This window comes from Tetrao urogallus (assembly GCF_951394365.1).
Source record: "Tetrao urogallus genome assembly, chromosome: 21".
NCBI classification, from domain to species: domain Eukaryota; kingdom Metazoa; phylum Chordata; class Aves; order Galliformes; family Phasianidae; genus Tetrao; species Tetrao urogallus.
Genome location: NC_136834.1, coordinates 5,109,519 through 5,121,105, shown reverse-complemented (window position 1 = coordinate 5,121,105; position 11,587 = coordinate 5,109,519). Strand labels below are relative to the sequence as shown.

Genomic DNA, 11,587 nt, shown 5'->3' with positions numbered 1-11,587 from the left:
CCTGCCTGTGCTAAAGGAAATCTTTCACAGCTTTCTTAATTTTGTGGCTTGAATTGTAATATGTCCCATCAATGAAAGTAGTCAGAATTTCCCATCTCTCTGCAGACAGCTGTCAGTACTGTGTGAGCCCATAAGACTGAGTTTCTCTTCCCAGCGCCGCATTTGGCTGCTGCTGGGCTGCAGAGGACAGAATGCTGGAGTCCCATCGCTGCAGGAGCTCTCACTGATGTTTTACTACACGTACTTCAGCTCCCTGTGCTATCTTCAGGGACATTTTCCTTACAGCATTTAGCAGAACGGACATGCTCATTCTAGAGTGAAGTCACGGCATGTTTGACAAGAACAAAATTGATCAACACCTACTCCTTAACCAAGTGTGAGTTAGAACAAGTAATCACAACACAATAACATTTCAATTTTCTAGCAAAGCACTGTTTATTCTTAACGTTATCCTCTGATCCTGGAGCTATTGCTACAGAACCAAAGATATCTAAAAGGACCAAAACTATCTGACAGCATCAGTTGCCATAAAAAATAAATAAAAGTTTTAACAACTGTGTGGGCTTTAGCCTCAAAGTGGTTCGTTAACAAGATAGCAGCTCATGCATACAATTATATCATTCCCTGAGAGAAACCTTGCAGAGACCACGGTGCCACTTCTTCGTCGAATACTCCATAACAATAGCTGAAAATTACAATTTGCCCAGGCTATCAAACGCCTGACACTCCAAATTCTACACCGGCAGCAAAAATCTCCTCCCTGTCTGTGAGCTGTTGTATCTGTAATAGAGACCCTGCATTACCAGGCTTTCTAATTCTTCCCAAATGCAGAAGCTCTCATTCAATGTTGCAGCTGTTGGGTAGGAAATCAGAAATAGCAGAAGGCGGATTAGTTGATAATGTACCAGTTCTTCCCCAGCAAATGCTGCCACCTGCGTTTTACACTCTCCTCTTTCCCTCAGCCCAAGAAAAGATCGCTTGGTTTGTTTGGCAGGCTTAAATGATTGTGGAATTGCAAAAGGATTAGAATTTGTTATAATAGCCCCTTCTTCCTGAGAGCAAAAGTTAAAACTGAGGCCCAATTTACAGCAAGAATCGGGAAACATGTAAGTAAAGATTAAGCATGTGCAGCTCGATGAGCCTCTACAGGGAGTAGATAACTGCACATGCTGGCACTCCATTTACAAGGAAATCCCTAAAGATAATCTGTAGAAGCATTCTAGCTTCCAAAAGCTCAAATCCTTCAACCATTGGCTCAACTCCAGTTAAGGCTGCTGCTGATAAAGACTTGTCTTTGCATTTCCATGAGAACTTTTGTGTAAGATCACAAAACAACTGCAGTTATTGAATTAAGCAAGACTCAGAGTCAAGAGAGAAGTAATGGGATTTCCATGCCAGTTGAGGAAACTATAGCAATGATCTCACCCAGCATGGCAGAACCAGGAGCAGGTCCTATTTCACTCTTCACCTTTATGCTATGGCAAGTCCATTTTTAATTCCGGAAAGATACAAATTAAAAATCATCAACTACACTAGTAATTCTCACTATTCCTTTCATTATATTCTTTCACTTGTCATCCTTGCTGCACTATAATTTTTAAGCTCACCCGTAACAAAGCTGTTGCAAACGTTCTAATGCACGAGTCATAGTACCACACAGCAACACCTGCAGCATGAAAAACAGCCAACACTTCCAACGGCCATTACCTAACAGCACCAACCTGCGAGTGCAACGCATGCTTTAGGAGGAGAGGATTCCTCAGCTACTTTGCAAGGGGTCACAAGATGGGTAAAACACTGACAGACAGCACAGGAACAAAGGCAGGAACTGCGGTGTGAGCAATCACTCCTGTAGATGCACCCAGGAATACGCACAGGCGCCTGCAGACGCGAGCTCAGCCAAAAAGCTCTCACTGCCCCCCGGATTTTCTTCAAGCAGGATTTCTGTGCTGTTTGCTGCCGCCAAGCGGTGGTTATTAGTAGTGTAACATCATTCACAGCCTTAATGAAGGCCAGCAAATAAAATCAGACCTCGCTGCCCTTGTCATGGCATTTCCAGCCACTCACACGGCTGAGCCCCTCTTTCCACCTACTCTTTATTTCCTGCTGCTGTTCTTTGCTGTCTGCTGCCATCACTGCGGTCCTTCCTGCAGCCCTAAAGCTCCACGTTCACCACTCCAAACAGAATCACAGAATGGCCGGGGTTGGAAGGGACTTCAAGGATGATGAATCTCCAGCCTCCTGCCCCACGCAGGGCCACCAACCTCCACATTTCACACCAGCCCAGGCTGCCCAGGGCCCCATCCAACCTGGCCTTGAACACCTCCAGGGATGGACGGGGCATCCACAGCCTCTCTGGGCAGCTGTTCCAGCACCTCACCACTCTCATAGCAAAGAACTTCCCCTGATATCCAACCTGAATCTTCCCTCCCTCAACTTCAAACCATTTCTATCAACTTCAAACCATTTCTTAAAACCACTTCTCACCTGGTTCTGCCTGGGATGCTGATAGTGCCTGCCCTGCCAGGGTGGAAGGGAAAACCAGGGTGGAACCTCATCTCCTCTCTCAGGGAAGCAGCTTCTAAATGGCGGCAGAAGCAAAAAGCATCACAGTTACTTCTGGGGTGCTGCAGCAGATGAGAAAAACACTCAAAACCGTCCTGCCAGAAGAACTGATCAGCATCGCTTCTTCTGGAGAAGGAATCAGACCTGAGATGTATTCTTAATCTACTTTAATACTTGAGCTTGCAGCTGTTGGCTGCAGCCCCGCACGGCAGCACGCAGCGCTTTGCTGCGGGCACAAAGACCCACGCAGGGTTTTGCTGTGAGCCGTTCCCTCACAGCTGCGCAGAGCGGGAGGCGGCCGCTCCAACCCCCGCGTTGACCCGAACGCTACAAAAACACAACTTATTACTGAGGAGATAGCTCTCCAACCGGAGATGTTAACTCGCTACGGGCCGAGCAGAGCCCATCACGCGTCGGGGCGACGCCTCCCCGCTCAGCCCGCCTCCCTCACCGTTCAGCCGGCGCAGCTCTGAGGGCGGAGCGCCCCGCCAGGAGGAGCGGAGCCGCCCAACGGCCGCGCTGAGGCGGCGCCTTTTCCGCCCAACGGCCGAGCGCGCGCAGCGCCGCCTCCTCAACCGTCCCCGCGCGTGCCGCTGCCATGGCTGAGGAAGGAGCCGCCAAGCTGCGCCTCAAGGCCAGGAAGGCGCCGACAGCCTGCGGCCGGGAGCGCCAGTGAGTGCGGGCTGGGCGGGGAAGGGCTCCGCGAAAGGGGCCTGGCGTGGGGAGGCGTTTCCCGCCTTCACGGAGGGCGGAAGCGGCAGCACCGCCTTACGCGGCCGCGGGCAGCGCCTCGGGCGCCGTTGCGTCTCCAGCACGTTGTGCGGTTGTGTTTGAGGTCCCTTCGTAAAGCACACGAGGTCTTATTAAAACTTGAAATGCACCGCACTTACGGCGCGCCGGGCCCTGCGCCTTCTGCCCTTGCCACCGCGGGACTGGTGAGGAAAGCTGATGTGTGAAAACGAAGCTGGCTTTCTTCAGAGCAGGAAGAGTTTCTCTTTCCCAGCCCTCGGGTAAGGGAGGATGGAGGAAAGGAGGTCCTGCGGTCAGAGGCGGCCCTTCCAAAACCTCCTCAGGTGTTCCTGAGAATCGTCCTCATCATTCAGCATCGCCTCAGGGCTGCCAGCCCAGAAAACGCTTCAGCCAGAAGTGAGAAGAGCAGAGCACAATTCTCATTGACAATCCTTCCTCTTCCAATTGGCTCGATACAACCCTGCGCGCATAAAACCCTTATTATGCTTACTTTATGGTTAATCCTTTCTAATGCCTTCCTAGGAAGGATTAGATAGAGTTGTTTAGAAAGCTAATCAGTAATTTCAGATTGCCACGTGGGAGCAGCCGAGCACACACAGGAAGCGTTGCCTTCCTCAGTGCACACAATGATTCCGTGCTCAGCAGGTACCACGTTTGGTCTTTGAGAAGAAAACAGCAGCTACACTTCACTGTACCACTCAGAAATGAAGACAAAAATAAGTGCCTATATCTCATTTGTTATAAGTAGAATGTAATGCTTTTACTGGATGATTTGGAAAACAAGGGTAGGCTGCAAAATGAGCTTACAGACAAAATAATTTCTCCTTGTTCTAGAAGAAGCTTGCTGTAGGCTAGACAAAGGTTCCCTTGATAAACAAGTGGCACAATAAACAGCTGAACATTTTTTCCTCCACAGGGAGTCTCACTTCTTTTAAACTGTGAGAAGTCTGCATTGGTTTACTTATTCCTACTGACAAATAGCTTTTAAGTGCCTCTCTGTGGTTTTACATGCCAAAATTGTCAAATATAATGCTACCTTCAGCACACAGTGCTACTTGATCAACAGAAAATAGGTAAAAAGGGAATTCTGTGCAGTGCAAATGGAAGAGGCATGCCAGTCTGCAATCACAAAACCCCTACCTTGTGCTTAGCCAGGAATGGAGGAGGTCAGCATGCTTAGCTATTGTGTTGGGCTGAAATAGGTTAATATACCATCAGCTACCGGACATTTGATTTTAGAACATCTGTTGCTAAAGCAACAGCTAGGAACATGAATGTTTTAGGAAACCTCAGCACTACGCTAGATGAATTAAGAGGCAGAATAATAGCTATGTACTTTTTTTCCCTCTCTCCCCACCCCCACTACTGGAACTCCCCTGCTTTTCAGAGCATCGACCGACAGAAGTTCCTGGTTTGAAAAAAATGATTTAAATGAGTGTGAAAAAACATGGAGCTTGCTACTGAGGAACATCAGTCAAGACTTGCAATGCACAAGTTGGCAAACAGTGCCCCATTTTCCAGAGTTCTTCAGAAAGGTAAAGGAAGTGCATTGTATCCTGTTTGTCTTTGCTTTGTGCCATGCTTACAGTACTGACAATCTGAATGAGGGTATCAGAGACAACGCTCTGAAATGACTTTTAAATAGATGATTTGCAGCTCTTTACTCTACATACATTGCAGGGAACGTAAGGACAATTCCTGCAAAGAGGTTCTCTGTGCAGGCATAAGTACCAGCACGTCCCTAAAGGAAGGGAATGGGAAAACGTAAATGGTAATAGACTAATTACACAGTATCAGGTATTACACTGCTCCATTACTGAATACAATCTTAAAATACAAGACACTGCACTTGTAAAGCAGATCTTTTTTCTCCCCCTAAACAACAGCAGGTGAGCATTCTCTGTGGGACGTACAAGAACATCCTATTTGTGTTCAGTGGGAATTATTTAGAAATGTTAAGACTCTTCTGGGAAGTTGTTAATTGTTTTGCAGGTGCTGGAGATAGATGTAATAAGATGCTCATTGCTTCCCATGTAGTCTAGCTTTCTGTCTTTTTAGTATGTCCAGCTTTGTTTTTAGCGTATGGATTTGTTCTGAAGACATTGTGGGTATGTCACAGAGCTCTGAGGAAGAGAGTCTACAAAACCAAGAAGTTTTCAAAGTTGGAATGAAAGACTTCCACTGGACATCATTTCCAGCCTTTCACAGGGAACAAAATTTTAAACCAGAAGATTTTAGCTCCCCTCAGCTAATAGAAACACAGACGGAGCATTTACATGAAGAATGGGACCAAGAAGATGAACTGAAAAGTTTACCTTCTGCATCTGAGCAAAGATGCTGTAAAACTAATACAGATCCAAAAAACACGGCCTGGGAAGACACGAGAGGTTTTTCCAAGGCAGATGTAGATCTCAAGCCATCTAAAGACACTCAGCATAAAACTTCTACATGCTACCTGGCATCGTCACAAAGAGCTGTAAAAGCTCCAAGCATTCAGCAGCATTGCAGAGGGACTGTGCAGAACAGCAAGGAGAACAGAAGACAAGAGAAAAGAGAGCTTCAAGCACAAATGCATCAAAGCAGCATTTCACTTGGTGAGACCAGAAGCATGCCTGCAGAAAGGAAACCTCCTCTGGGGAGCATGGCTGGAAATGAGAGCTGCAAGGAGAATTCTGGACATCAGAGTGAAGGATCTTCAACTCTTGACAGCTGCCCAATGTGTCTGATTCATTTCAGTGAAACGTGAGTCTCTTATTTCTCTGTACTGTCTTCCATCTATACAAAAAGCAATACTTCTGGCTACATTCTATGTGATGTTATGAAAACCAAGTAGGCAAAATTTTTACTTGGCTTTTTAATGGCAGAATTCAGCCCTCCATTACTCTCTAACTACCTCTATTAAAAAATCTCCCTTCCAGCAATTTAGCACCTACTCTACAATTTACTGTACAATGTGAGTTATGTTTTTTCTTGAAATTACACCACTTACTAGCATTTAGGTTTTTGCAGTTGCTGAAAACTAATACGGCTCTGAACAGGTCCTCGAACACTGCAGGCTATGTCTGCCAAATACTGTCCTTCTCTGAAAGGCTGAATGAGACAAAAGAAAGGCTTCATCAACGAGATTTTACAGGAGTTGAGAGGAGGGGAGGAGTGGCATAAATTGAGTTATTTGGCTCTATCTCACCGAGTTCTTTTTGTTTGCAGGCTGTCACAATTGGATATCGATGGCCATCTTGCTAGATGCTTATCTGAAAGCACAGATGATATCGTGTGGTAAATCCAGAATGATGAAGAGCAAAGGGACAAAGTCGAGTATGAACCTTTCTCTAAGGAAGAGGAAAGATGTGTCAAGGAAACCTGTCCTTGTCTCAAACTTCCTGAAATATCATTTATCAGGAACTGAGAAGGTCAAGTGCCACCTGCCTGTTGTTTGGGATCGTTTTAAATCCTCCCATACGTAACCAAAATAGCTGAGACAAGCACGTGCAGCTGCCTTTGTGCAACGTGAAAGAGCACAACAAACCAGTATCTGAACTTCTGTCTCAGCAAACCTTTCTTCTGGACCTCAAGAGCCAGCAGTTCAGATGCGAGCCAAGTCCACTGAATAAACAGACTACAGCATTGAAGTACAGGCATAATTCTGCAGGTTTTTTAATTTACAATAAGGTCGCTTTAAAAAGTGCAAGTTGGACATAGCTCAGTTTACTGATAAATAATAACAATTAACTTTTTCATTAAAGTCTTTAATAGATGTGCAAGAATATAAATGATCTTAGCTGTTATGGATTAGTATACCATCTTCTGCACAAATAAAACTGGTCAAAGATCCCAACTAATTAATTATACAAAACTACAAGAACATATTTACTGTTTTACAATCATTATATTAGCTAGAATTTTCATTTACTATTTCAAATAAGACAACTATATATCATAACCAGATCCATTTGCAATATATTAGGATTTTTTTTAAACCACACATTACATCCTTCATTTTCTTTTATTTATAAAACAAGTACTTTATATAAAAAATTTCCCCTTCATTATGAACAGAACATTATTCATACACTTGCACATGAGCAACCAAACTTGTATCCAGCAAACTATTTGGCAACACAGCAACATTGTAAATGCCTGTAAGTTTTTAAATAAATCAAGTATTCTTTACAATGTTTGTTCAGCAGACACGTCTCTGTTCTGCCTTCCCTCCCTCCCAAAAATGTTCTGGCCACCCGGGAACACGGTTAAAAAACAAAAACCAACAAATCACATTTATAATCTTTCAAGTTCTATGCCTCAGCACATCAGAGGACAGCTTCATCTGCCCCGTTTCCTTTCATGAGCTGCCTGCAGTCGCTAGTGTAGCTATTGATCAGCTGTTTAACCAGGGGAACTGAAACAAAAAGTTTTCAGGGTAAACAAAGCAGTTGACAAGGAGAAGGAAAAAATAATTTGAAAATGACAGATTTAAAAGATTTTGTCTTCTAGATAAAGTATCTAAAATCCAGGCATTTGAGGCAAGTACTTCTCACTGGTTAAATTATTTAGTGCTGATTAAAACACATCTTGCTTAATACAAAAAGCTACAGTCAACTGAGAGAAACCCACAACTTAGATCTGAATGGGATTAATAGAACTAAACCACACATCTGCATAATTGTTGCTAATGAAGGGATACAAAATGTGGACTGTTAATGGTTAATTGAAAGTTTTAAACAATGTTTTGGCAGTCTCATCCTAGCACCTCATGACTTGGATGTGAATCCAAAAGATGTCATGTTCAGCACCTAATGCAATGCTGTACCCTGAGAAAACCAGATGTTAATACAAAGAAAGTGAGAGTGTTGCATTTTGTCCTGCAGTTTACACCAAATTAGGCGAGATGACATGGCACAGGGTTTCTCAATATTTCCTGTTTTGTATTTACAACCCACACCATATAGCGAACCAAAAACCCAGCAAAAAGAAATAGTGCCTCACGTTGTTACTTTAGAGGCAGGTGAGTCCTCACAAGCATCTGACATTTCAGATAGCAATGCACACCAATTCCCATACGTAGTGACAGAGCTTTTCCAAGCTGGTAACTGACCTGGATGGAACACACACACCTTTCCCCACCTTCCCTGTCCCACAGCCCACCCCATTTCTACAGGAAGGGGTTTGACAGTTTCTGTTGTGTACCCAAGTTCTTGGGTATGCTTTGTTCTTCAATTAAAGAAAAGTTACTACTTTGATGCAAACCATTTTTACCAAAACATCCCATTCTTTTATGTAGAATGATTAGTTTATTAATATGCACTGAGCAATCGTAAGCAGACAGTTTATCATAAGCAGGAGGTGTGCTTTTCAGGAAAGCTGACTGCTATGGTTATTCTAGATTCACTATTTAAACTTTAAGGCTATGCTTTATTATTAATGCTTCCTCTCTGTTTCTGAGTATTCGTGCTGTTGATGAGAATACTTTCCAAAGATCTGGTACACAATATCACTGTAGGTGTAGGCACTGCTTCAATATTTCCAGAAATCCTTCCTGTGCAAATTTAGTTTTCTTCAATTGATACATTTTGGTAGATTTGGAATTTAAAACAACAGATTTGGAAACTGATACTGTACAATTTAACTCGGAATTAATATTGCTGAGTCACTCCACATGTCAAATTCTACAAAGAAACAAGTGAACATTAGGTTGCAGCTGTGAACCATGTTTATATGTAAATGATTACTTGAATATTAACAAGCAGAACTTACCAGGTTTAAGAACGCTCCAAATATGTAACAACTCTTCAATGCAGTTTATCCATTTAGGCACTTAAATCTTGTACCCAAACTTATGTTTTGATTGCTAATAAAACACAACTCCTTTTAAATACATCTGAGACGTTTAGACAGGTACCACTTGTGAAAAAAGGCATCAAAAATAAGCTTCAACACCACCGTAATATATTTTATTCTTCAGGATGTTACACTAATATTCTTCAACTGGAACTCATTGCATCAAATGTTTGTAGAAAGCGTGCAGTTCTCAAACTTGTCCAGAAACTCCTTTCCCAGAGATGCAATGAGTGTTTCAATCCTTCATGAAATAGGCACAAAATGCAAATTCCTTCATTAATGAAGCCAGCTGTGTCAGTGCCCAGAATTTAAGAATAACTTAGTGGTGGTAAGACACCCACCAAAATCATTATTCTCTTCTTTGATTTTCAGCAGCAATTTTTTTTTAAATCATTGGTCTCCATCCAGAATCTTACAGTTCCCAGCCTCGCATGCATATACTGTAGGTAAGTATAAATTTAAGGTCATTCACATCGTCCACAGCAAAGATGCCTTTCCCTCATACTGTTTCTTCCGTTGACAGCAACAATGGATTAATATATTCGAATCCTTCAAATTCTGACTGGTCTATTCGTTTTATTATATCTCTGAAAAACAAAAAACAAATGTCATTTTACTGGTTGCAGGTAGTGGTGTTGCCGTGTCTGTTTTCCTCAGCTAACAGCAGAATACCTACAGGAAGCTGTGTCATACAGACATACAGAAGCATCAACAAATGGGACAAAAGGTTGGGACACCTCTGAAGATGTATTTCATACTCATGCTTCATCCCATTCACAGGGCCAACCTAGGATTGCAGCAGGCACTTTAATACAAAGAGGCTCTGAAATGCTGTTGTCTTTCAGAAAAGTTCAGCTTTGTTGTGTAGCAGCAAGGAAGAAGGGAAGCACACAGAAGCATACAAGGCTGGAATGTGCCTGCTAATAGTTACGACACGCAACAGCCTCTTGCACAGATGGCACACAACTGCATGCAGCACTTCAGGCAGTATCTGGTAAATTAGGAATAGTAAATCCATTACTAAATGCCCAGTTCCAAAATCAGTACTTCAGAATCAGCTTTATTAGGCACCCAAAAAGAGCCACAGATTGATCCGGGCACACCTTCATTAACCAGCTCTGCAGAATCCAGTTACAACTCTAGAACACAACAAATTGGTTTTCTTCAAATGTGAAGAAGGCAGCAGGCTGCAGATGTTTGGAAAACAAATGCAGTATAGTCTACAGCACAGGGCTTTTAGCCTAATAAGGAAAAAGTAAGCAGAGGAAATTAAAAATACTGAAAATAAAAAGCAAGCGTATGAAGTAGAAGCAAAGCTTTCCTGCTCTCTCACAGTAAAGCTCTCCTGAAAAAATTCTTGCTGCACTGCAATTTCAATATTATCTGTCTCACGTTTTTGGGAAAGCTCAGCATTTCCTGATTCACTTTTGATCTGCACCAAAGTGCCAGACAAGCAGCAAATAGCCTCACTGTACTTGTGACAAAACAGCACCACGCAATAATGCTTCGCACACAAGCGACAGCTACAAGAACGTTTCTTCTGATGTTTGCCCCGTACTGCACAGGGCTTCTCCTCGTCCTTCCAGACATCAGTCAAGCTTCCAACTTGAACTGTTAGCACTTCTGTAAATACCCCAAACTGTGTACAGTTTCTTTAGTAAAGTTTGGACAATCTAAGACTCAAACTGCCTGGGTTAGAACTAAATGTTGATGCTGAGCAAGCACGTGCCCAACAGTAAATTAATGAGGTGTTCTGACCAACTTAGGGATTATGAGCAATTTTCTAATATACGGAAAGTAAGGTAAGTTGTAGAATACTTGAAGACATTGACTATGTACTAAAGCTAAGTACATATTTAAAGATCACTATGAGAAAACAACTTTTATAACTTAAGATAAATTTAATGTGTGACTGTATTCAGGGAAAAAGAAAGCTTACTCATCATCTGGGGTTAGCTGCACAGGTTCACTGGTGAACTGTGTATCAAAGTTGTCCAGACCATAATCATCTGTGATCTGAGGCTGAAACGGAGGGGTTGTTTGCTTCTTTTCCAGCTAGGAAAAAATACAATGGGAGAGGAAGAAGAGTTACAGATATTCAGTAATTTGTAAACTCCCTAAAAGTAACATAAATTGGCTTGAAAGTACATGTGTAACCATAGTTACTTATTTCTATATTTTAATATTGGTGGAAGGTACAAACATGCTAGTAAGTTTTTTTCTAATAGACTGACACTGAACAGTACATGCTTCTGGATTACATCTAAAAGGCAGCAAAAGGATAACAACTGGAGAAATAATCAGAAATTACCTTCAAACTTGAATAATAGAAAAGCTGTTTCTCAAGTCTCTCACCATATAAATTAAGAAAAAAAAACCTGCTGCTCTGTAAATCTGGTTGAAGATTTAAAATTGACAACACATTCCAGAAGTTTTC

At 42.6% G+C, this 11,587-nt stretch overlaps 1 protein-coding gene across 1 annotated transcript in view; it reads right to left on the bottom strand.

Moving 5' to 3' along the window:
* Window positions 1-9,649: 9,649 nt before the first annotated feature.
* Window positions 9,650-11,587, bottom strand: part of PRKCZ (protein kinase C zeta) — a gene marked incomplete at both ends in the record, with an annotated part of 39,053 nt that continues 37,115 nt past the window's right edge. Inside the window, 2 exons of the mRNA XM_079545393.1 lie at window positions 9,650-9,737; window positions 11,090-11,205. Of these exons, the coding sequence (XP_079401519.1) occupies window positions 9,650-9,737; window positions 11,090-11,205 (204 nt within the window). The remainder of the gene's footprint in view (window positions 9,738-11,089; window positions 11,206-11,587) is intronic.